This window comes from Mobula hypostoma, chromosome 9 (assembly GCF_963921235.1).
Source record: "Mobula hypostoma chromosome 9, sMobHyp1.1, whole genome shotgun sequence".
In the NCBI taxonomy this organism is placed as follows: domain Eukaryota; kingdom Metazoa; phylum Chordata; class Chondrichthyes; order Myliobatiformes; family Myliobatidae; genus Mobula; species Mobula hypostoma.
The window spans coordinates 148,281,603-148,308,802 of record NC_086105.1 but is presented as its reverse complement, the minus strand read 5'-3'; the positions used below and the strand labels follow the sequence as shown (position 1 = coordinate 148,308,802).

General features: G+C 47.3%; 1 protein-coding gene and 1 long non-coding RNA gene across 2 annotated transcripts; one reads left to right on the top strand and one right to left on the bottom strand.

The window, feature by feature from the left end:
* Nucleotides 1-53: 53 nt before the first annotated feature.
* On the bottom strand, nucleotides 54-15,850 carry crym (crystallin, mu). Its single transcript, XM_063059422.1, has 8 exons — nucleotides 15,540-15,850; nucleotides 13,233-13,371; nucleotides 10,956-11,018; nucleotides 8,238-8,339; nucleotides 7,764-7,947; nucleotides 4,489-4,610; nucleotides 2,754-2,838; nucleotides 54-189 (listed from the first exon to the last, which is right to left on the bottom strand). The coding sequence occupies exons 1-8, from the start codon at nucleotides 15,701-15,703 to the stop codon at nucleotides 113-115; spliced, it is 936 nt and encodes a 311-aa protein (XP_062915492.1). The 5' UTR covers nucleotides 15,704-15,850; the 3' UTR covers nucleotides 54-112.
* A 513-nt stretch (nucleotides 15,851-16,363) lies between these two features.
* On the top strand, nucleotides 16,364-19,407 carry LOC134351421 (uncharacterized). The gene is made up of 3 exons (XR_010019147.1): nucleotides 16,364-16,468; nucleotides 17,594-17,730; nucleotides 18,713-19,407. It is a non-coding gene; the product is annotated as an uncharacterized LOC134351421 (long non-coding RNA).
* Nucleotides 19,408-27,200: the final 7,793 nt, after the last annotated feature.

Sequence of the window (27,200 nt, the reverse complement as noted above, 5' to 3'; positions counted from 1 at the left end):
TCCCATAATGACAAAAAAAATCATTTAAATAAGACCATAATCAGAGGATTAAACTCTCCCTTTCCATAAGGTTCCTTGTTATCCATCTGCAGCCGTGAGCGGGAGATTCTTGTCATGGCTCTGGCCTGTTTTCAGCTTCCCAGCGGTCGTAGACCAGTTTTGCTGTCACCGTGTCTTCAATGGCCATTCCTACAGGGAGCGAACAGTACAAGGCAGCTCAGAGCAGAGTCACATAGCCACAGGACGTCATCTCCTCTTACCACCTCAATAAACTTATGAGTCAAGATGGTTTAATGTCATTTCCAGTACACAAGTGTAAAGGAGAACAAATTAATTGTTACTCTGGATCCAATGCAACACAGAAAAAACGCAATCAGATAAAGAACACAATAACTAAAAAAAAAACACAACAAGTATAAATACATAAGCTAGCTTGTATACATAGATTGATTGTATATCCATAAAGTAACGCTAGGCACAGGAATGTCTGTACAAAAGGTGACTGACAGGGCATGATAAAGTAGTGGTGGCTAGGGGTGTGAGGGGTGGAGGTGTTGATCTGCCTTACTGCTTGGAGAAAGTAACTGTTTTTGAGTCTGGTGGTCCTGGTGTGGATGCTCTGTTGCCTCCTCCCTGATGGGAGTGGGACAAACAGTCCATGAGCAGGGTGGGTGGGGTCCTTCGTGATGTTACTGGCCCTTTTCCAGCACCTTTCTGTATATATGTCCTTGATGCTGGGTAAACTGGTGTCAGTGATGCATTGTATGGAATAATTTGTCTGGAAAACACGTAAACAAAAGCTTCTCACTTTATCTCGGACACACCAGATTCTGCGGATGCTGGAAATCCTGAGCAAAATGCTGGAGGAACTCAGCAAGTCAGGCATCGTCTATGGAGGGAAATATGCAGTTGACGTTTCGGGCCAAGACCCTTCACTGGACTGGAAAAGAAGGGAGCAGAAGGCTCCTCCCCCCTCCTCCTTATTCAGTCTTCTACCCCCCTGTGCTGAAACCTATTTCTACTCTTTTCTCCCCACAGATACCAATCAGCCCCAGTTCCTCCAGCAGATCACTAATTGCTGCAGATCCGCAGCCTCTTGTGTCTCCTATTCCAGGCGTCTTCCTGAAGTTCTCCTTGATGTGGGCTCCGTCCCTGTCCAACACCATACTCAACTCCAGTCCCTACCACTCTGCTGAGAATTCAGAACCAGGGATGCAAAGGGACTTGGGAGTCCTCCCGCAGGATTCCTTGAAGGTTAACGTGTAGGTTGAGTCGGTGGTAAGGAAGGCAAGTGCAATGTTAGCACCCATTTCATGAGGACTAGAATACAAAAGAAAGGATGTAATGCTGAGGCTTTATAAGGCATTGGTCAGATGGCACCTGGTGTATTGTAACCAGTTTTGGGTCCTGTGTCTAGGGAAAGATGTGCCACATTGGCGAGGGTCCAGAGGAGCAGCATGAGAGTGATCCCAGGAATGAAGGGGTTAATGCATGCAGAGTGTTTGATGGATCTGGGCCTGTTCCCACTGGAGTTCAGAAGGATGAGGGAGGATCTCATTGAAACCTATCAGAGGCAGAAAGGCCTGGATAGAGTGGATGTGGAGAAGATGCTTCCTATAGTGGGGGAGTCTAGGACCAGAAGGCAGAGAGGGACATCCACTTAAAATGGAGATGAGGAGGAAATTCTTTAGCCAGAGGGTATTGAATCTGTGGAATTCATTGTCACAGATGGCTGTGGAGACAGTAATTTAGTATATGTAAGGCAGAGGTTGACAGGTTCTTGATTGGTGAGGGAGTCAAGTGTTATGAGAGAAGGGGGAGGGAGAATGAAAAACAGTATGATCAAGGGGCTGAGCAGACCGGAGGGGCTGAATGGCCTAGTGGCTGGAAGAATTCAAAGAGGGTTACACAGCATCTGTGGGTGGCGGGTGGGGCGGGAGAGTTATGAACATTTTCTTTCCCCCACTGGTGATGCCAGACGCACCAGGTTCCTCCTGTAGTTCGTCTGTTGCTCCAGATTCCAGCATCCAGTGACTTGGTCTCCACAGCCACCTGTGGCAATGAATTCCACAGATTCACCTCCCTCTGGCTGAAGAAACTCCTCCCCATCTCTATTCTAAATGGACGACCCTTTCTACCCTCAGGTCCTAGACTCCCCCCGACTATAGGAAACATCCTTTCAACATCCACTGTCTAGGCCTTTCAATATTCAATAGGATTTAATGAGATTCCCAATCCTCTAACTTCCCACTAATATTTGCTCTCTTATATGCCCTCTCCTTTGCTTTCCCTGTTGCCTCAACCTCCCTTTAGAAAACTTCTTCATCTTTGGGAACTATACCGCGCCTTCTGAATTGTCCCCAGAAACTCATCCCTCCCTGCTCCTGTCCCCTTCCAATCAACTTTGGCCAGCTCCCCTCTTGTGCCTCTGTAATTTCCTTTACTCAATGAGATCCCCCTTCATTCTTCTAAACTCCAGCAAGTACAGACCCAAAGCCATCATACAGCCCTCATACTTTAACCCTTTCATTCCCTGGATTATTCTCATGAACGTCCTCTGGATTGTCTCCTTCCAGCACATCCTTTCTTAGATAAGGGGCCCAAAACTCTCACAATACTCCGGTGAGGTCTGATCGATGGTGGTCTCACAATGGTCTGATCAATGCCTTATAAAGCCTCAGCCACAGTTCAGTTAGGGAGCAGTATACACAACGGCTGACCTACCAGCAGACACAAAGCCTCCTTGTTCTTACCCAGTGATTTGAAAACTGTGGTCTTGTCGCACAGGGCTGGCTTCTTCCCCACAATCACCTCTCCCAGCTCTGCAAAGATCTCCGCCTGTGAGAGCAGGACAAAATCTAATCAGCACTGCATCGCTCACAATTAGACAGGCGGCTATATCCAATTATCATCAAATACAGGTCAGCTATCACAATACTGGGGCTCTGTTCTACTATGAGAATATCGAACAGAGAACAGTACGGGACCTACAGCCCTGAATCTTATAGGACCTTCACATGAGGCTGTGCCCTCTGGTCCTAGACTCCCCCGCCATAGGATACACCCTCTTCACATCCACTCCATCTAGAACTTTCAATATTCAGTTGATTTCAATGAGATTCCACCCCCGCTCCATTCTTCTGAGCTCCAGCAAGTGCCGGCCGAGAGCCATCAAATGCTCCTCATGTTAACCCTTGCATTCCTGGAATCATTCTTGTTAACCCCCTCTGGACCCTCTCCGGTGACAACCTACCTCCTCTTAGATACAGGGCCCAAAATTGTTCACAATGCTCCGTGTGTGGTCTGAACAACGCTAATAAAGCCTCAAACATTTTGCCAACCTTTTCACCCATTCGAAGTACCCACCTTTTTCAAGCAGGCTTCAATCATTCTGGTTGCCCAAAAGAACATGATAACCTGCCTCAGTGACCATCGTCCGATCAGTGTAAAGCATTTACTGTACATCCACTGTGATAGGGCCCTTCGGGAGGATGATCATGAAGCACATCAACTCCTGCCCAAGAAGCAACCTGGATCCACTCCAATTTGACCACCACCAACAGAAGATGCCATTTCATTGGCTCTTCATCTAGCTCTGGAAAACCTGGACAATGAAGATGCATACATCAGGATGCTCTCCATTGACTACAGCTCGGCAGTCAACGCTACCTTCCCTCAGAGCTATCACTAAGCTCCACTTGATACCTCCCTGTGCAACTGTCCTTTTTTATGTATAGCTTTTCATACATTCTATTGTATTTCTTTATTTTCCTGTAAGTGCCTAAAAGAAAATGAAACTCAAAGTAATATACCACCTCTCCTGGTAGCGTGATCAATGCACCCACCGCTTTCCGTATAAAAAAAAACTACCTCTGACCATCCCACTCATACTTTCTTCCAATCCCCTTAAAGTTATGCCTCCCTTGTATTAGCCACTTCTGCCCTGGGAAAAAGTCTCTGGCTGTCCACTCTATCTATGCCTCTTATCTGGTACACCTTTATAAAGTCACCTCTCATCCTCCTTCGTTCCAAAGAGAAAAGCCCTAGCTCATACAACACTCTAATCCAGGCAACATCTGGTAAATCCCCCCTGCACCTCTTTCTAATGCTCCAGATTCTTCCTACAATGAGGCGGCCGGAACTGAACACAAAACTCCAAGTGTGGTCTAACCAGGGTTGCTAACCAGGCAGCTCTATAAGAGCTGCAACATTATCTCGTGGCTGTTGAACTTATTCCTCCGACTAATGAAGGCGGAAGCACCATACGCCTTCTTAACCACCCTATCAACACCAGCGGAAACTTTGAGGGATCCTTGGACATGGACCCTGAAATCCCTCTGTTCCTCCACGCCGCAAAGAAAATTGCCTTCACAGTCGACCTCACAAAATGAATCACTTCACAGATCTCTGGGCTGAGCTCACAATCCAGCTCTGCACCCTGTCAATGCCCGGTGGTGAGGGGGAGAACTCTCAGGGAGAGTGCCGTACCCCCGACAGGACGATGTCTCCAGACTCGCGGACGCCGGCCTCCCTGCTGTCCACGTAGAGGACGGCATCCCGCATCAGTGCGTCGTCCAGCTCCCGCCATTCGGGTCGGCAGCCCCCGACAGCTACAGCAGGCGGGGGGAGAGGGAGAGAGACAGACGATTAGCAAGGCTCAGAGCCAGGTCACCTCCCCCTGACCTCCAGCCTCCCCACAGACTAGAAGTCCAAGCCCTGATAGTTGAGGCCCCTGGGATGGAGAGGGAGCTCTGAAAGTCAGAGGCTCAATACGTGAGAGTCCAGACCAAGGACTGGAGAGCCAGAGCTGGCCTATCCTGGGGTTGGAGTGTGTGTGTGTGTGAGAGAGAGAGAGTGTGAGTGTGTGTTTGTGTATGTGTGTGAGAGAAAGAGAGTGTGTGAGAGTGTGTGTGTGTGAGTGAGAGAGGGAGAGAGAGAGTGTGACTGTGTGTTTGTGTATGTGTGTGTGAGAGAGAGAGAGAGTGTGTGAGAGTGTGTGTGTGGGGTGGGTTTGAAGGAGAAAAGCTGCTTGTTCTTCTGTTGTTGTTTGTGTTGTTCTGCTGAACACTGTGGAAATGTTATGTTGGAGCTGGAATGTGTGGTGTCACTTGTGGGCTGCCCCCACCACATCGTTAAGTTGTGTTGCTCGTTAACCCAAACAACACATTTCACTAACGAGAATATCTGCAGATGCTGGAAATCCAAGCAACACACACAAAATGCTGGAGGAACTCAACAGGCCAGGCAGCGTCTATGGAAAAGAGTACAGTTGACGTTTCGGGCTGAGAAACCTTCGGCCGGACAGGTCTGTATGTGTATTCAGTGTATGGCTCAATGTGATTCATAGATGAATCTGAATGTGGGCCTGACGTGCAATAGAGGAACACAGTTCACACATACACACACAGACCCAGAGAGCACCCCCACCCACTGAGTAAGATTTCCCTCACCCTCTCCACCTTTACAAAGTTCACTAAGAAGGCCACACCAGCAGCCCTACTTCATTAGGAGTGTGAGCAGAGTTTTTTTAAACCTCAGTTTGATCTTTGACCTTGTCTACTTGCACTGCACCTTCTCCGGAACACTTCATCCTCCATCCTGTTTACTTTTTCCATTTTCTAGTATTATCCTCCATATTTTCCGGCCAAGAAAGATCTCCAACTACGCCCTACCCCATCAGTGTTATCAAGAGGACATGGCCACAATCATCATGAGCAAACATTGGAGATGTGATGAGAAGAGAGGCCAACTCCACCATCAAGACAGCACTTCACTGGACCCCTGAATGACAGAGGAAACTCAGGAGACCAAAGACAACTTGGTGCCGTACCGCAGAGGCAGAAATGAGGACCCCGAAACACACCTGGGACACAATGGAAAAGATGGCCAAGGACAGAGATGGAGGGCCTCCATTGCTGCCCCAAGCACCAGTGGTGTAACGGGCACTAACTATTGCTACAACTACTCCTGGAAGTTTTCGTGCAGAGCATGACATGCAATTTTTCACTGTACTTCACTACACATGATCAGAATCAGATTTAATATCACCAGCACGTCGCATGAAATTTGTTGTTTTGTGGCAGCAGTATATTACAATATATATTAAAAATATATAAATTACAATAAGAAATAAATTAAATAAGCAGTGCAATGGGAAAGCGAAAAAATGAGGCAGCGTTCCTGGGTTCATTGTCTATCCAGAAATCTGATAGCAGAGGGGAAGGAGCTATTCCTGAAATGTTGAGTGTGTGTCTTCAGGCTCCTGGATCCCCTCTGTGATGGTAGTGATGAGAAAAGGACATGTCCTGGATGACAGATGCCAATAATACATTCATAAATTGGTTTAATGTTGTTGCATGTAGAGTGAAATACTGTTTTGAATGCCATCCTTACAGGTTATAATTGAAGTAGAACTAGTGTGGTGACTCAAGTTGAATATGATGTTCTTTTAAGTGATTATTCCCTTAAACGAGAGTGCCTGGGCGTGATTTAGTTTAACGTGGGGTGGCTGATGCATGGGCAGCCACCACACGGTCCTTGACAGATTGGGGTCAGGGTCCAGTGGTCTGGAATGTTAGACGACCGGGGATTGGTCACTGCTGCAGCCTCCCCCCATCTTCACTGCCGTTGTGATGTGGCATCATCTTCCGCCAGCTCCACCACCGACATCTTGGTTGGACTGCTCTTTGTCTGGAGCCTCCCCCTTGACCTCCACCGCCATGGGTGACCCCACCTGGAGCTAATTGCCAAACCGCCAAACTCCCGACAACATCGCTCTCGGGATCTCGGCAACTCCCCACCAGAACAAGGGAGAACACTAACAATGCAGAATAAAGTGTTAATTACAGAGAACGTGCCGTGCAGGCAGACAGTAAAGCGCTGGATCATAATGAGGCAGATTGCGAGGTCAGTAGCCATCTTATTGTACAAAGAAACTGTTCAATTGTCCTGCTGGTATAAGACTATTAAACAGTTCTCTTGTACAATAAGATTCAAGATTGTTCAATGTCATTTCCTGTACACAAGTGTAAAGGAGAACAACATAATTGTTACTCCGGATCTGATGCTGCACTAAAAACACAATAAGATAAAGAACACAATGATAAAAAACACATTAGATATAAATATGTAAAATAGCTTATATACATAGATTGATTGTATGTCCATAAGGTGACTGACAGGAAATGATAAAGTAGTGGTGGTTGGGGGTGTGTGGAGGTGTTGATCAGCCTTACTGCTTGGGGAAAGTTAGTTTTTGAGTCTGGGGGTCCTGATGTGGGTGGTACATGTCTCCTCCCTGATGGGAGTGGGACAAACAGCCTATGATTAAGGTGGGTGAGATCCTCCGTGATATTGCTGGTCTTTTCCGGCACCTTTCTGTATACATGTCCTTGAAGGTGGTTAGGGTGGTGCTGGAGATGCGTTGGGCAGTTTTGACTACCCATTGTCGAGCCTTCCTGTCTGTCGCAGAGCAGTTTCTGTACTATGCAGTGATGCAGCTTGTTGGGATGCTCCCTACTGTAAATCTATAGAATGATGTGAGTATAGATATGTAAAGTTCAGCTCTCTTCAGAAAATAAAGGCATTGGTGATCTTTCCTGATTGTGCAGGATCTGTTCTAGGACAGTGACAGGTTATAATGCAAAGAGCTAGGGTTAAACTTTTTAAAAACTCCCCTGAACTTTCTGTACATTCCCAATTCAAACTCCGGACTGAGCCTGAGTGTTTTTTCCGGGCTGTGGGAGCCTCCGGCTGCTTCCTACCGTTGATGTGGGCTCCGGGTTTGACCCACTCCCCGAACAGCACTGGCTCAGTGGCCATGGTCACCGTGATCACCACGTCTGCGCCGCTGACAGCCTCCTGAGCAGATCCGCACACTTGCACGGGACCTGCTGCCCTCTGTGCAAATCTCTCTGCCCGCTCGCGGGTTCGGCTCCACACCTTCACCTGCGGGATTCCAACGGCGGCAGTCAGTTCCACATCTCCGATGGAGAATGGGTGCAGGGGCCGGGGCGGTAAACAGGTGGGGAGAATGGAATGCAGAAGTGGCTTACATTGCAGAGCAGAATCAATGGGCTGAATGGCCTAATTCTGCTCCTATGTCCTAGGGTCTCACACAGAACATAGCACAAACAGGCCCTTCGGCCCATAGACTACAGAACCATAAGGCATTCCCTGTGCAAACTCCGAGGCAGGGGGAGGCGGGGGAGAGGCATGTGCACGTAAGATAAACATACCTGTTTAAACGGGAAGATCTGAGTGAAGATCTGGTAATGACTCACGGCCTGAGCACCTGCTCCCAGGATACACAGCACATCCAGGCACGGAGGTCTCAGGTACTGCACAGACAGACAAAGGGGTTAGGGGGGAAGAGTCCACATTCGACCCAACAGCTTTAGTTTCTAGGAAAGACAAGTGAGGGTGTAGGCAGGGAGTGTAGCAATGCACCAGAGACCCTTTCAGCAGTTTCCACTGAGTTGAGAGGACTTTGAGTGCTTCAGTTCCCAGGAGTGCCATTCAGCAACAGCCACGTAGACACCATGGCCAAGATAGCTCACCTTTGCCTTTCCTTTCTCAGGAGGCTAAAGAAATTTGGCCGTCAGCCCTCACCAATATTTATCAATGCACCATATCCGGATGCACCACAGGTTGGCACGGCAACTGCTCTGCACGTCACTGCAAGAAACTGGAGCCCAGCACATCACAGAAAACAGCCTCTTCTCCATGGACTCCTGTCTATACTTCCTGCTGCCTCAGTAAAGCAATCAACGTAATGACAGACCCCAACCACCCCAGACATTCTCTCTTCTCCCCTTCCTATCGGGCAGAGGTTACAAAAGCCTGAAAGCACGTCCCATCAGGCTCAAGGACAGCTTCTAACCAGCTGTTGTGAATGGTCCTCTAATACAATAAGTTGGACTCTGGACCTCACTTTGTCACGGCCTTGTAACTTATTGTCTGCCGGCACTGCCCTTCCTCTGTAACTCTGACAGTTTCTTCCCTCGTTTTCCCTTGTACGACCTCATTGATCTGTATGGACGGGATGCAAGACAGGTCTTTCACTGTATCTCAGTGCACAGGAGTGACGTAGTGGTGTAGCAGTTAGCTTAACAGAATGATAGCACCAGCGACTCGCGTGCAGCTCTGACACTGTTTGTACATTCTTCCCGTGACCACGTGAGTTTCCTCTAGGTCAGGGGTTCCACCCCGGGGGCAAAATCCGGTTTAATATCACCGGCACGTGTCGTGAAATGTGTTAACTTTGCAGCAGCAGTACATAACAATAGGAAAAAATAACTGAAATTAAAGTAATTATATATATTAGCAACACACACAAAATGCTGGAGGAGCCCAGCAGGCCAAGCAGCATCTATGACAAAAAAGTACAGTAGACGTTCTGGGCCGAGACCCTTCGGCAGGACTGGAGAAAAGGGTATATAATCACAGGAGAATCTTTCTTTTTCAATCTTTTTATTAGTTTCAACATCATACACATTACAAAAAATAAGTGCAGAGCGATTGGGATTGTATTAATTAATAATAATTGCTATAAAAGTATACAGTCAAGTAACACAGTTAGTAAACCTCCCAAAATCTCACAAATTAGCAACTGAATATATAAGTATACATAAAATACAAAAATATCATTAAAAAAAACAGAAAAAGAAAAAAATATATCCCATTAGTTTTTTTACTAATCTACCCAAACTAAAAGAAAACTACGGGAAAAAAAATAAAAGAAAGGGCTATTATGATACCTCAGATAGAACCAATAGTGTGGCCACTTCCGCTCCTCTCCCCATATATTGAAATCACAAAATAGATTGGCAAGGGTCAAATTACATCATGTGGAAATATTGAATAAATGGTCTCTGAGTCTCATTAAATTTAATAGATGGGTCATAAATGACACTTCTAGTTTTTTCTAGATTTAAACAAGACATAGTTTGAGAAAATCAATGAAATGTATTAGGAGGATTAATCTCTTTCCAATTCAATAGTATAGATCTTCTAGCCATTAGAGTAACAAAAGCAATCATCTGACAAGCTGAAGAGGTCAGATGATGTTTTTCTATCATTGGTATAGATCAGAATCTATACCAATTGATTCAGATTGAGCAGAATCTCAGGAGATTCTCAGAATGATTCCAGAAATGAAAGGGTTAATGTAGGAGGAGTGTTTTATGGCTCTGGGCCTGTACTCTCTGAGTTCAGAAGAATGGGGGAGGGCATCTCACTGAAACCTATTGAATATTGAAAGGGCTGGATAGAGTGGACGTGGAGAGAATGTTGCCAAAAGTGGGAGAGTCTGGAACCAGAGGGCACAGCCTCAGGATAGAAGGGCATTCCTTTAGAACAGAGATGAGGAGGAATTTCTTTAGCCAGGAGGTGAATCTGTGGAATTCATCGCCACAGACGGCTGTGGAGGCAAAGTCATTGGATATGTTTACAGCAGAGATTGATAGGTTCGTGATTAGCCGGGGTGCCAAAGGTTACAGGGAGAAGGCTGAAGAATGGGGTTGACAGGGTTAATAAACCAGCTGTGACTTGATAGACTGAATTGCCTAGTTCTGCTCCTACCTCTTATCGTTTTCCTACCTCACTGTTTTCCTCTCTTTTAGCATTATTTACTTTTTACATATTTTATTGTAACTTACAGTATCTTATGTATTGCCCTGTACTGCTGCCGTAAAGCAACACATTTCCCGACATACCGTATGTCAGTACTGATAAACCTGACTCTGATGTGGCTGTGAATGTGACTCTGTGGTCAAAGTGCAGCAAGGGTTCCCCAGATGTGGACAGCAACAGTTGGGTGACAGGGGAAGGTCCCCTGGATCTGAGGAAACGGACCCATCACATGGAACAAGGTACAACCACACAGTGAGCACAGGAACAGAGTCATTCCCATCCCACTTACCCCTCCCTGCTGAGGGGCGCCAGCCAGTCCATACCTTGGTTGCTATGGCGGACACTGCAGCCGTCCGTTTGTCCGTGATCACTATACCGTCCATCACCTGAAGGGGACCAACAGAAATATCTGGAGAACGACAGAGACAGAACCAGCTTGCCAGCCTGCATCCTTCCACCTGGCCTCAGCTGTTGTGGAACGTCCCACCAGCCCCAGTCACCCGTATGTTAATCTCATATTTTGAATGCTCGTCCCGTTGGTGGGTGGGTTTTCTCCAGGTGCCCCGGTTTCCTCCCACAGTCCAAAGACGTACCGGTTAGTAAGTTAATTGGTCACTGCAAGTTCCTGGGGATTCACATCACAGATGATCTCACCTGGTCCCTCAACATCACCTCCCTGAATAAGAGGCACAGCAGCACCTCCACTTCCTGAGGAGATTCAGGCAAGTAAGGCTCCCCCCTCCGCCCCTGCCCATCTTAACTGAGTTTTGCAGGAGCACCATGGAGAGTGTCCTGACAAGTTGCATCCCCATCTGGTATGGGAGCAGCCGAGCATCGGACCCAAAGTCCCTACAAAGGACTGTGAGAACAGCTGAGAGGATCACAGAGGTCTCTCTACCATCCACTGGGGACATTCATCAGGGGCGCTGTGTACACAGGACCCTCACTGTTATTCAGGATCCCACCCATCCATCCAGAATCCTCTTTGACTTTCTACCATCAGGCAGGAGACTACAATGCAAAAAATCAGAAACAGTCAGTTTGGGAAACAGTTTCTCCCCTCAGGCCGTTAGGTTTCTGAATTCCCGGATGCATCATATTCGAAGTGTCACAAGTTAAACTGTTCCCTAACTTACAACAGGGGTCCCCAACCTTTATTGCACTGCGGACCGGTTTAATATTGACAATATTCTTGCCGACTGGGGGGGCGGGGGGCGTGTTCAAGTTCAACAGTGCGTGACAGGGAATGAGGAAAGGTGCAGCTGACTCATATCGTTTCATATCGCCAAATCATGTCGTTTCCTCGCAGCCCGGTCACACATGCTTTGCGTGTGTTGGGAACCAATGCCTTACAATATTTAATTTATGCGCTCTAGTTTCTAATTTATGTGTGATTCATCTGTAGATCTTAACCTTACCTTCATAAGTTACTGTGTGTTATGTGCTTTACACCCTGGTTCGGAGAAACATTGTCTTGTTTCTATATGCATTACATTATATAGTTATATATATTATATGCACCTATATAGTTAAATGACAATGAACTTGGCTTGACTAAGCCAGGGTTACATAAATAGGCTGCTGAGCAGAGTGTACAACTGTATCTCTAAATACACCCATAAGAGACTCCCCAGGATCTGCTGCCTCCCAGGAGAGACGGTGCAGGATGGGGAGCACTAAGGTGGAGCTGGTTTGGAAGGCAGAAATCAGCGGAGATGGGTGTGGTTCTTGTCTAGCTCCCGTCCTGCAGAAAACATGACTGCAGCAATCACTGTCCCACCACCCATCCAGACAGCAGTCAACGGTCTTCAGGGAACTGAGGAACATAATGTGGAAAGGAGGAGCCACAGTCTGACTCGACGATACAGGGTGGGCAGTGTGTACAACAGTCACACAATGTGACATATACAGGGAGGAGAGTGCACAATGTGAGAGATACAGGGAAGAGAATATACCGTGTGGGACTCTGTTGGTCAGGGTTTTAACTATGGATGTCCGGTCCTAGCTGTCTAGATACAAGCCTGGGCAGTATAATATAGAGAGCAAGCTGTTGCCCATGTAGCAAGCTCCCTCTCTCCACACATCTGATGCACCCAAAGTAATGGCAGAGTCTGACACAACAGTCATATAATGTGGCAGATACAAGGAACAGAACACACAAGTCAGGCGTAATGAATACAGGAGAGATGATGCACAAGTCAGACATGATGGATACAAATGAACACACAACAGTGGGACATGATGGATACAAGTGAACACACGACAGTCAGGTGTAATGAATACAGGAGAGAGGATGCACAACAGTCAGACATAATGGATACAAGTGAACACATAACAGTCAATGGATACAAATGAAGACATAACAGTGGGACATGATGGATACAAGTGAACACACAGTCAAACTTGATGGATACAAGTGAACACACAACAGTCAGAAGTAACAGATACAAGCAGAAGTACATATAACAACCACACTCTAACTCAGCAGATACAAGGAAGGGATAAAAGACAACAGTCTCCCAGTGATTCTGATGGAGAAAAGGGTGGGCAACCCACACAGATCTGACAGACACAGTAGGATTTACTCAATGGTTACACACCGCCTTTAAGACTCCATTGGAGGGATCAAACAGCAGCACAGTTGAGAGATGAGATGAATCGGGCGCTTGGTAAAACCTGACAATTTTTGTCACCAAGGCGTCGTCCTGGGCACTGTAGGCTGGCATCACCCCTAGGAAGCTGAGCAGAGTTTACCCGTGAGTCCACAATTGGAGACAAGCTACCCCACTGTGAAAGGGCTGTTGATCGGTCCCCTCGTACCATATCATGGACCTCACAATCTACCTCATTATAAAGCAGCCAGCAGAATCCAAGGACCCCACCCACTAGTGATATTCTCTCTTTACACCCACCCCCATCGAACTGAACTTACAAAAGCCTGAAAGCATGTACCACCAGACTCAGGAACAGCTTCTACCCGACTGAAGTACACCTATTGAACAGACCTTTTGTACAATGGGCTCTTGGACTCACAATTTACCTTGTTATGATCTTATTGTTTCCCTGCACTGCCCTTTCCCTGTAGTTTTTACACTTTATTCTGCATTATTATTGTTTTACCTCAATGAAATGATCTGTATGGAAGGCGTGAGACAGGATCTAGTTCACACTTCACGGCAGTGGGGAGGCAGACGGTTGGGGGGAGAGGGGAATGGCAGGAGGGGGAGGGGACGGGGACAGATGGTGGGAGGGGGAGGGGTGGAGAGGCTGACAGCGGGAGGGGAGGAGAGGCAGATGGCGGGAGGGGGATAGGAGGGGGGCCAGTGGGAGGGAGAACGGGAGGAGAGGCAGATGGCGGGGGACGAGAGGGAGATGGCGGGGGGGAGATGGACGGTTGGGAGAGGGATAGACGGTGGGAGGGGAGGGGAGGAGAGGCAGACAGCGGGAGGGGCAGGGAAGGAGAGGGAGACAGCGGGAGGGGGAGGGAAGACAGACGGTGGGAGGGGGACAGCGGGAGGGGGAAGGGGAGGGGAGGCAGACAGCGGGAGGGGAGACGGACGGTGGGAGGGGGATAGACAGCGGGAAGGGGAAGGGAGGAGAGACAAATGGTGGGAGGGGAGACAGATGGAGGGAGGGGGAGACAGACAGAGGGAGGGGGAGGCAGACAGCAGGAGGGGAGACGGACGGTGGGAGGGAGATAGCCGGCAGGAGGGGGGGGAGGAGAGGGAGACGGCGGGGGGGAGACGGATGGTGGGAGGGGGATAGACAGCGGGAAGGGGAAGGGAGGAGAGGCAGATGGTGGGAGGGGAGACAGACGGAGGGAGGGGGAGGCAGACGGCAGGAGGGGAGACAGACGGTGGGAGGGAGATAGCCGGCAGGAGGAGGGGGGAGGAGAGGGAGACGGCGGGGGGGGGAATCAGACAGTGGGAGGGGGATAGATGGTGGGAGGGGGAGGGGAAGAGAGGCAGACGGAGGGAGGAGGAGGGAAGGAGAGGGAGACGGCGGGGGGGATAGATGGTGGGAGGGGGAGGGGAAGAGAGGCAGACGGTGGGAGGGGAGACAGACGGAGGGAGGGGGAGGGGAGGAGAGGGAGACGGCGGGGGGGAGACGGATGGTGGGAGGGGGATAGATGGTGGGAGGGGGAGGGGAAGAGAGGCAGACGGTGGGAGGGGAGGCAGACGGAAGGAGGAGGAGGGGAGGAGAGGGAGACGGTGGGGGGGAGACGGACAGCGGGGAGGGGAGGAGAGGGAGACAGCGGGGGGGAGACGGACGGTGGGAGGGGGAGGGGAAGAGAGGCAGACGGAGGGAGGAGGAGGGGAGGAGAGGGAGACGGCGGGGGGGGAGACGGAGGGAGGGGGAGGGGAGGAGAGGAGGAGGGAGGGGGAGGGGAGGAGAGGGAGACGGCGGGGGGGTGGAGACGGAGGGAGGGGGAGGGGAGGAGAGGGAGACGGCGGGGGGGAGACGGACGGCGGGGAGGGGGAGGGGAAGAGAGGCAGACGGAGGGAGGAGGAGGGGAGGAGAGGGAGACGGCGGGGGGGGAGACGGAGGGAGGGGGAGGGGAGGAGAGGGAGAGGGAGGGGGAGGAAGGGGGAGGGGAGGAGAGGGAGACGGCGGGGGGGAGACGGAGGGAGGGGGAGGGGAGGAGAGGGAGACGGCGGGGGGAGATGGAGGGAGGGGGAGGGGAGGAGAGGGGAGGGAGGGAGACGGCGGGGGGGAGACGGAGGGAGGGGGAGGGGAGGAGAGGGGGAGGGAGGGGGAGGGGAGGGGGAGGGAGACGGCGGGGGGGGGGAGACGGACGGCGGGGAGGGGTGTCCGAGGTCTCCGAGCCGGTGAGGGGGTGTGAGGAGGCGGGGGCACAATGTGGTTTAGCTCAGCGGCCGGTCCCCGACACTCGCGGCCGCCTTTACCCGCGGTAGCGCCGCAGTGCCACCGTGCTCCGCACCGGCTGCTCCACCCCGCCGTCCGCGCTCGAGAAGCGGCCGAGCGCCACCTCCAACAGCGGCAGCAGCCCCGGCTCCTCCAGCAGCCGCGCCACCTCGGCCGCGCTCAAGTACAGCGGAGCCGCCGCCATCTCGCTGCCGCCTCCCCGGCTACGGCCTTCCCTTGGGGAGGGACTGGGAGCGGAGGGAGAGGGTGGGTCTACGGGAGGAGGGGAGTCCGATGGCAGAGGGGAAAGCACGAAGAGGCGGGCCTGAGGGAAGAGTTTGAAGAGGATGGTCTGAGGGAGGAGAAAGAGGGTCCGAGGGAAACAGTAGGAGGGTCTGAGGGAAGGAGGAGGAGAAGAGGGCGTGAGGGAAGAGTAGGAGGATCTGAGGGAAGGAGGAGGAGAATCCGAGAGAAGAAAGGTCTGTGGGAAGGAGGAGAGTCTGAGGGAAGAGGAGGATCTGTGGGAAAGGGAGGGGGAATTTGAAGAGGATGGTCTGAGGGAGGAACATTTACCAGTGCAGACTTTGAGGTTAGAGGGAGGGAACTGATGGAGGGGCCCTGAGGGAAGATAGTCTTGTAAGGTGTACCCAAAGGGAGGGTATTGAGGGTGAACTATCTGTGGGATGGTGTGAGAGTGGAAATTCTGTGGGAGGAGTAGCTGAACAAGGAGTATTTAAGTTCTGAGGGAGGGATGATAATGGGAAAATTATCTGAGGGAGCGGGAGGGAATATAGGGTGGATAATCTGAGGGTAGAGTAGGTTCTGAGGAAAGGACTAATGGGGAGGGCTGTCAGAGAAGGATTGTCACAGGCAAAACCCTCATCATTTAGCATATTTACAAGGAAAGATCTTCCATCATCAAGACCCCCGGCACCCAGTTCACGCTCTCGTTGCTGCCAATAGGAGGAAGGTACATGAATCTCAGTCCCACACCAGCAGGTTCAGGAACAGTTATTACCCCTCAACCATCAGGCCCTTGACCGTGTGAATAACTTAACTCACCTCAACACTGAACCTAGACTCACTTTCAAGGACTCTATAACTGATGTTCTCAGCATTATATATTTTTTATTTGCAGAGATTGTCTTCTTTACTGCATTGGTCATTTGTCCATCTTAGTTTTCATAAATTATTTTGTATTTCTTTACTTTTCTGTAAATGCCAACAAGAAAATAGTTCTCAAGGTAGAATATGGTGACATATTCATTCTTTGATAATAAATTTACTTTGCACTTCTGAACTTTGTAAAGGGAAAGAAGTGATTGAAAGTGGAGGGAAGAGGAAGATAGCAGTGAAGGATTTAGCAGAGGACAGTAAAGGAGAAACTCACAAAATGCTGGAGGAACTCAGCAGGTCAGGCAGCATCTTTGGAAATGAATAAACAGTTTATGTTTTGGGCTGAGACCCTTCTTCAAAACTGGAAGGGAAGGATGGATAAGCCAGAATAAAAAGGTGGGAGGAGAGGAATGAGGACAAGCTAGAAGGTGATAAGTGAAGCCAGGTGGGTAGGGAAGGTGAAGGGCTGGAGAAGAAGGAATCTGTTAGGAGAGGAGAGTGAATTAGAGGAGGAGGGGCAGGAGGCAGTTTCTCCTTTATCCCAGCCACCCGCCCTGGGTGGTGTTACAGCCTGACACTGGGGTTTTGATTGATTCATCAACCCAATTCTCTGAACTCAAGCCAAGGAGAAAATCTGAGATTTCTAGTTAAGCTTGTTCCTTTTTCTGACTGAACACATTTAACAAGATGGATGCCCTCGGGGTGGGGGTGGGGGTTCATTGACCTATAAGTCTTTATAAAAACTCAAACTTAAAAAGGCAAAGATGAAATGTTTGATGAAGGATCAGTCCAGAACATTAACCCTGTTTCTCAGTTTTATTTTATCTCCAGGCAGTTAATCTGATCAACCATTCTAGTTAGTCCTCCCCACCACCCATCTATTACCCCGTCACTGTACTGTAAACACTTTAAAAAGCTCTATAGTGCTGTTTACATTGAAAACACATGCTGGTGTTTATGTACATTTTATTTTATTTAGATACAGTGCAGAACAGGCCCTACCCACCCTTCGAGCCATGATGCCTAGCAACCCACCTGTTTAACCCCAGCCTAATCACAGGACAATTGACAATGACCAGTTAATCTACCAGCCTTTACGTCTTTGGACTGTGGGAGGTACTGTAATGCTACCTTATCACCCTTTCTAACTTTATATAATTCTATACTCTTTATGATTATTGATTTGATTGTTATATGTGCAGTGTGTGATACATATTTGTTTGTGTACCGAGTTTCTGGCGGAACATTGCCTCATTTGTTTGTATATATTTACAATCAGATACCATTATATTTACAATGGTAAGGTTGCCAACGGACAAAAGTACCAGTCAAATACGTTGTGTTTACCTCGAGAAAGACTACAATGACCATGAGGCCTTGCACGGGCATCAGTGTGCGCATGTGTGTACATGCCGATTTTTTCCCTACAAATCATTTTTGGCAATTCTGTATGGCGGGGGGGAGGGGAGGGGGGGTTGTTAATCACGACTGGAATATAGGTGATAAGTGGCTAATACACTCAATTTCGTTTCTAAAAGGGTTTATCTAACGAATTTAATATTAAACATACAGCGCATATTTTCCTTGCATGAATATAGTGATAAGTCAATTATCTGGGGAGGACAGGGGAGCTTGAAGTAAGTGTTGAACGAACTTTCAGTAGAAGTGGTTGAGGCAGGTTCGATATTATCATTTAAAGAAAAATTGGATAGCTATATGGACAGGAAAGGAATGGAGAGTTATGGGCTGAGTGCAGGTCGGTGGGACTAGGTGAGAGTAGCGTTCAGCACGGACTAGAAGGGCAGAGACGGCCTGTTTCCGTGCTGTAATTGTTATATGGTTATATAAGTCACCTAAGTCAATAGCATCATAACATTTTAAGTAATGTTTGGATATTAAACACACAGCACATATTTTCCCTGTATGAACATATAAAATCATTGCAACACACCAATATCGCTGAATCAGTGGGAGCCCTGGGCTTGTTTCCCTGCAACAAGACGGTGCCATCGGGGGGTGATGGAAGACAGCGATACTCGAAGGGGGTTCCTTATGTCCAATCTATTCCGCAATTTTGTTTTCGTTGCATTCATTGCAGAGATACGTTGGAAATGGAAGCAATGTTTTCAGTGCTTTCGTGGCTATCTCAGGATATTCAGCCTTGACTTTGATCCAGATTGCCAGCAGAGATGTTATGTCAAACATACTTTTCAGCCCGCCGTCATCTGCAAGCTCGAGGAGCTGCTCTTCTTCCCGCGCTGACATGGATGACGCGTGTGTAATTACCTCGTGTGTGTTTAAGTTCAACAGTGGGCGTGAGAGGGAATGAGGAAAGGTGCAGCTGACTCATATCGCCAAATCATATCGTTTCCTCGTGGCCCGGTAGCACATGCTTTGCGGCCCGGTGGTTGGGGACTGCTGCCATAAGGGAATGGAGGATATGGAGGAGGAGGAGGACATTTTGTATAAATTGGCTTCAGGATTTGCACAACATTTTGGGCTAAGTGGCCTCTCCAGTGTTGTACTGTTCTATGTTTGCCATATTTGTCATGGACTGCTCTGTAAAAAGTGAATTTTCATGGTATCTATGCCCATCATAATAAACTTCATAAGATAGACTCTTGACCCCACAATTTAGCTCATTACAACTTTGTACTTTATTGTTTGCCTACAATGCATTTTCTCTGTAGCTGTTACACTTTCTTCTGTTATTGTTTTACCTTGTTCTACCTCAATGCAATGTGTAATGGTCTGATCTGTATGAACAGTATACAAAACAAACTTTTCACTGTATCCTTTCAAACTCAAAGTAAATTTATAATCAAAGTATATATATGTTACCTTATGCTGTCCTGAGATTCATTTTTGCAAGTATTCACAGTAGAACAATGAGTCATAGAATCATAGAACAGTACAGCATAGAAATAGACCCTTCGGCCCATCTAGTCTCTGCCAGACCTTTAAGCTGCCTAGTCACACAAACCTGCACACAGACAATAGCCCTTCACTACCCTCCCATTCATGTACCTATCCAAATTTCTCTGTAATGTTGAAATCAAACCTGCATCCACCACTTGCACTGGCAGCTCGCTTCACGCTTTCATTGGTCTTTGAGTGAAGAAGTTCCCCTTCAACGGTTGATCTTTCACCCTTAGTTCATGACCTCAATTTTTAGTCTCACCCAACCACAGTGGAAAAAGCTTACTTGCATTTACCCTATCTATACCCCTCATAATTTAATATACGTCTAACAAATCTCCCCTCATTCTCCAATGTTCTAGGGAATAAATTCCTTACCTGTTTAACCTTTCCCTATAACTCAGGTCCTCAGGTCCCAGCAACATCCTTGACAATTTTCTCTGCTCTCCTTCAACCTTATTTACATCTTTAACAATACTCCAAATTAGGCCTCACCAATATCTTAAACAATTTCAATGTAACATTCCACCTCCCAGACTCAGTGCATTGATTTATGAAGGCCAATGTGCCATAAGTTTTCTTTATAACCCTATCTATCTATGATGCCACATTCAAGGAGTAATGAATCTGTATTCCCAGATCCCTCGGTTCTATCACACTCCACAGTGCCTTACTGCTCACCTCGTAAGATCTGCCTTGGTAGTTCCTCCTAAAGTGCAACACTTCACACTTGTCTGCATTAAATTCTATCTGCCATTTTTCAGCCCATTGTTCCAGCTGGTCCAGATCCTGCTGCAAGCTTTAGTGGTCTTCCTTGCTGTCCACTACACCCCAGTCTTGGTGTCATCCACAAGTTTGCTGATCCAGTTAACCACATTATCATCCAGATCATTGATATAGATGACAACAACAAAGGATACCACACCAGTAGTCATAGACCTTCAGTCAGAAAGGCAACCATCTACAACCACTCTCTGGCTTCCACTAAGCCAAAATCTAGTCCAATTTACTACCTCACCTTGAATGTCAAGCAACTGAAGCTTATTGACCAACCTCCCATGTGGGACCTTGTCAAAGGCCTTGCTAAAGTCATGTAGATGACATCCACTTCCTTGCCTTCATCAACTTTCCTGATAACATCCTTGGTTAGATATGACTTACTACGCACAAAGCCATGTTGACCATCACCAATCAGTCCCTGTTTATACAAATACTTATATATGTGGTCCCTTAGAATACCTTCCAATAACTTTCCTACTACTGATGTTAGGCTTACTGGCCTGTAATTCCCTGGTTTATTAGAGACTTCCTTAAACAACAGAATATTAGATATCCTCCAATCCTCCAGCACCTCATTTGTGGCTTAGGATGTTTTAAGTATCTCTGCCAGGGCCCCTGAAATTTCTGCACTTGCCTCCCTGAGGGCCCAAGGGAACATAATGTCAGGCCCTGGGGATTTGTCCATTCTTAATTTGCCTCAAGACAGTAAACATCTCCTCCTCTGTAATTTGTATAGGGTCCATGAAATTGATGCTGCTTTGCCTCACTTCTATAGACTCTGTGTCCTTCTCCCAAATAAATACAGATGCAAATAATCCATTTAAGATCTCCCCACCTCTTTTGGCTCCACACACAGTATACCATTTTGATCTTTCAGAGAACCAATTTTGTCCCTTGAAATCCTTTTGCTCTTAATGTATCTGTAGAAGACCTTAGAATTCTCCTTCTCCTTATCTGCTAAGGCAACCTCATGCCTTCTTTTAGTCCTGATTTCCTTCTGAAGTGTTCTCTTGCATTTCTTATACTCTTCAAGTACCTCATTTGCTCCTTCCTGCTTACACCTGCTATACACCTCCTTTTTCTTAACCAGGGCCTCAATATCTCTCAAAAACCAAGGTTCTCTAAAACTGTTATCCTGGCCTTTTATTCTGACAGGAACATATAAACTCTGTACTCTCAAAATTTCTCTTTTGAAGGCCTCTCACTTACTAAGTACATCTTTGCCAGAAAACAGCCTGTCCCAATCCACACTTGCCAGATCCTTTCTGATACCATCAAAATTGACTTTTCTCCAACTTAGAATCTCAACCCCAGGACCAGACCTATCCTTTTCCATAATTATCACGAAACTAATGGCATTATGATCACTAGATGCCAAATGCTTCCCTACACAAACTTCTGTCACCTGTCCTGTCCCATTCCCCATGCATCACTAACAAACCTTCCCACTAGGATATTAGTCCCCTCTGGTTCAGGTGCAAACTGCCCCTTCAGTACAGATCCCACCTTCCCTGGAAGAGACTCCAATGATCCAAAAATCTGAAGCTTTCCCTCTTGCACCAACGCTTTAGCCATGTGTTAAACTGTATAATCTTTCCACTCTGGCCTCACTAGCATATGGCACAGGTAGCAATCTGGAGATCACAACCCTGGAGGCTCTGAAAGTCCTTTAACTTAGCACCTAACTCACTGAACACACTTCGCAGAACCTCATCACCCATGTCATTGATATCGATGTGGACCATGACCACTGGCTGCTCACCCTCCCACTTAATGCTGTGGTCTTGATTTGAGGTGTCCCTCTCCCTGGCAACTGGGAGGCAAGAAACCATCCAGGAATCTTATTCTCATCCACAGAACCTCCTTCTTGTTTCCCTAACCAATGAATCCCCAATCACTACAGCTTTCATCTTCTCCCCCCTTCTTTTCTAAGTCACAGAGCCAGACTCAGTGCCAGAGACCTGACCACTGTGACTTTCCTTTGTTAGGTCATCCCCCCAACAGTATCCAAAGTGATATGTCTGTTGTTGAGGGGAAAGGCCACAGGGGTTCTCTGCACAGGTCCCTTAACCCCTTCCCCCCTCCTGACTGTCACCCAGTTTCCTATGTCCCTCAACTACCTCTCTAAATGTCCTGCCAATCCTTCAGTCTCCTGAATGATCCAGAGTTTATCAAGTTCAACTCCAACTCCCTAATGTGCATTGTTAGAGGATGCAGCTGGATGCACTTCGCGCAGGTGTATTCTTCAGGGACACTGGAGCTCTCTCTGTCTTCCCACACCTCACAAGAGGAGCATTCCACTATCCTGCCTGACATCTTCACTGCTGTAAATGTGCAATAAGAAAGAAATAAAGAATAAATAATGGAGGAAAAAAATCTTTGTCTACCTATATTCTTTGCCTCCCCTTGCCAAAGCTTTGATAAGCTAAGCCCTTAACTCCCCAATCCAACACTGACCCACTCCCAAATGGCTATTCTGCTTAACCCTAACTACTTTTTATCGGCCCTTGTCAAGTGCCTAACTATACCCAGTCCAAAGTCTCCCTGGGAATTGTGGTGCACAAAATGTGCTGACTGCCACCACTCAACGGTAAGTTATTCAAGCAAGCAAATTTCTGAGACTGATCTAATTGTTGTAAATTAATTATTTTAGATCACTTATCATATTAAAAAGGCTGGAAATATAACAACAGGCTGGAAATGTTTTCTTTTAATTTCTATCAAATATTACAAAGATATTGCTGGGACTTGAGAAGCTGAGTTATAGGGAAAGGTTCTTTATTCCCTGGAGCGGAGGAGAATAAGAGGAAACTTGATAGAAATATACAAAATTATGAGGGGTATAGATAGGGTAAATGAAAGCAGGCTTTTTCCCCTAGGGTTGGTTGAGACTACAACTAGGGGTCATGGATTAGGGGGGAGGGAAAGGTGAAATGTTTAAGGGGAGCCTGAGATGGATGTCTTCACTCAGAGGGTGGTGTGAGTGTGGAGTGAGCTGCCCATGCAAGTGGTGGATCTGAGTTTAATTTCAACACCGAAGAGAAGTTTGGATAAGTACATGGATGGAAGAGGTTGGAGGGCTATAGTCCAGGTGCAAATCGATGGGACTAGGCAGATTAATAGTTTGTTACAAACTAAATGGGCTGAAGGGCCTGTTCCTGACAAGGGCCTAACAATTTACAATGGCCAATGAACCTACAAACCTGTACACCTTTGGACTGTGGGAGGAAACCGGACCACCCAGAGAAAACCCAAGCGACATTGACTGGAATTGAACCCAAGCTGCCTGTACTATAAATCATTGTGCTAACCACTACACTACCATACTGACTGTACTGTAAATCATTGTGCTAATCATTACACTACCATACAGATTACTGTAAATCATTGTGCTAATCACTACACTACCATGCAGATTACTGTAAATCATTGTGCTAATCACTGCACTACCATGCCATGCCACCTGTACTGGTAATTGTTGTGCTAACCACTACACGACTGTGCCCCCCCACTTTTTATCCTGTAAATGCTATCTGACATCCTCCATTCAAAATCCTCTTTTTGTCTAATGTAACCTACTTTAGAAACTACCTGGAATTACCCTCTCGCATAGCCCTCTATTTTTCTAAATTCCATGTACCTAAGAGTCTCTTAAAAGACCCTTTTATCCCCCTCCACCACCGCCGCCAGCAGTGCATTCCACACACCCATCACTCTCTGTTTGAAAAACTTACCCCTGACATCCCCTCGGTACCTGCTTCCAAGCACCTGAAAACTGTGCCTACTCATGCTAACCATATCAGCCCCGGGAAAAAGCCTTTGGCTATCCACATGATCAATGCCCCTCATTATCTTATACACCTCTATCAGGTCACCTCTCATCCTCTGTTGTTCCAAGGAGAAAAGGCTAAGTTCACTCAACCTATTCTCATAAGGCATGCCCTCCAATCCAGGCAAAATCATTGTAAATCTCCTCTGCACTCTATAGTATTTACATCCTTCTTATAGTGAGGTGACCAGCACCAAACACAGTACTCCAAGTGGAGTCTGACCAAGGTCTTATAGAGCTGTAACATTACCTCACGGCTCTTGAACTCAATCCCACGGTTGATGAATGCCAACACACCATATGCCTTCTTAACAGCACTGTCAACCTGTGCAGCAGCTTTGAGTGTCCTATGGATACGAACCCCAAGATCTCTCTGATCCTCCACAGAGCCAAGAGTCTTACCATTAATACTATATTCTGTCTTCAAATTTGACCAACCAAAATGAACCACTTTACACTCACCTGGGTTGAACTCCACCTGCCACTTCTCAGCCCAGTTCTGTATCCTATCCATGTCCTGCTGCAACTTCTGACAGCCCTCCACACTACCCACAACACCTCCAACCTTTGTGTCATCAGCAAACTTACTAACCCACCCTTCTACTTCTTCATCCAGGTCATTTATAAAAATCACTAAGAGGAGGGGTCCCAGAACAGATCCCTGCAGAACACCACTGGTCACCGACATTCATGCAGAATACGGCCCATCTACAACCACCCTTTGCCATCTGTGGGCAAGCCAGATTTAGATCCACAAAGCAAGGTCTCCTTGGATCCCATGCCTCATTACTTTATGAATGAGCCTTGCATAGGGAACCATATTAAATGCCTTACTGAAATCCATATACATTACATCCACTGCTCCACCTTCATCAATGTGTTTTGCTACATCCTCAAAGAACTCAATCAGGCTTGCAAGGCATGACCTGCTCTTGACAAAGCCATGCTGACTATCAGATAATGTTTCTCCAAATGCTCAGAAATCCTGCTTCTCAGGATCATCAACAACTTGCTCACCACTGAACTAAAACTCACTGGTCTATAAGTTCATGGGTTATCTCTACTCCCTTTCTTGAACAAGGGAACAATCTTTGCAACCCCCCAATCCTCCAGTATTTATCCTGCCTCTATTGATGATGCAAAGATCATTGCCAGAGGCTCAGTAATCTCTTTCCTCGCCTCCCACAGTAGCCTGGGGTATATCTCGTACAGTCCCGGCAATTTATCTAACTTAATGCTTTTCAAAAGCTCCAGCACATCCTCTTTCTTAATGTCTATATGCTCAAGTGTTTCACTCCACTGTAAGACATCCTCACAATTACCAAGGTCCTTTTCCCTGGTGAATACTGAAGCAAAGGAGGCATTCAGTACCACCACTATGTCCTCTGACTCCATGCATGTGTTTCCACTCTCACTCTCACACAACTCATCCTCTTGCTCTTCACATACCTGTAGAGTGCCTTGGGGTTTTCCTTAATCCTGTTCACCATGTCTTTCTCATATTCCCTTCTAGCTCTCCTAATTTCATTCTTAAGCTCCTTCCCTAGCACCCTTGTAATTTTCTGGAGCTCTAACAGTACCTAGTTTCTTGAACCTTTCATAAGTTTTTTGTTTCTTCTTAACTAGATCTTCTAGATCCTTTGTACACCATGATTCTTTTACCCTACCACCCTTTCCATGCCTCAATGGAACATAACTATGCAGAATGCCATGCAAATATTCCCTGAACATTTGCCACATTTCTGCCACGCATTTCCCTGAGAACATCTGCTCCCAATTTATGCTCCCAAGTTCCTGCCAAATAGCATCATATTTCCCCTATCCCAATTAAATGTTTTCCCAAATGATCTGCTCCTATCCCTCTCCAGCACTATGGTGAAGGAGATAGAGTTGTGATCACTACCTCCAAAATGTTCTCCCACCGAGAGATCTGACACCTGACCAGGTTAATTTCCCAATACCCAAGATCAAGTACAGCCTCTTCTCTAGTTGGCTTATCAAACATATTGCTTCAGAAAACCTTCCTGAACACACCTAACAAACTCCACCCCTTGCGCTAAGGAGATGCCAGTCCATATTAGGAAAGTTACAATCACCCATCACAACAACTCTGTTATTATTGCACCATTCCAGAATCTGCCTCCCTATCTGCTCCTCGATGTCTCTGTTACTATTGGGGGGGGGGGGTCTTTTAAAAACACCCAATAGAGTTATTGCCTCATTCCTGTTTCTGACTTCTACCTACACTGATTCAGTATTCCCTCCATGACTTCCTCCTTTTCTGCAACTGTGATACTATCCTTGATTACCAATGCCAAGCCCCACCTCTTTTGCCTCCCTCCCTGTCCTTTTTGAAACATCTAAAGCTCGGCGCACTCAGCAGCCATTCCTGCCCCTGAGACATCCAAGTCTCTGTAATGGCCACAACGTCATAGTTCCATGTTTTGATCCATGCTCTACGTTCATCCACTTTGTTTATACTACTCGTTGCATTAAAATAGACACATCTCAAACCATCAGGCTGAGTGCATCTTTGCTATAACATCTGCCTGTCCTTCCTCACAAACTCCCTACAAGCTGCCTCTACTTATGCACTAATCCTTCCATTCTCTGCCTCTTCAGATCTCTGCAAATCTAGTTTAAACCCTCCCCAATAGCATTAGTAAACCTCCCTGCCAGGATATTGGTTCCCCTCAGATTCAAGTGCAACCCGTCCTTTTTGTACAAGACAGGACCAAGCACAGGGCTACCCTTGAATTTATTGAGTAGCAGGGCAGTTGGGATGGTCCTATCAACTATTCCTGATCCTAGCGTTTATGAACTCTGACATGGTCAGTCCTAAGCCCGGCTTTGCAATGCCATCCCAGTAAAAAAAAACTCAAAGCTATAGAAACACCAACAGAAGCTCCAAAGACCTCATCCCTGGGACAGAAAGAGCCTCAGGACCCACACCACCCAGTTCAGGACCAGTTATTACCCCTCAACCATCAGGCTCCTGAACCAGAGATGATAACTTCACTCACTCCAACACTCAACTGACTCCACAACCTATAGACTC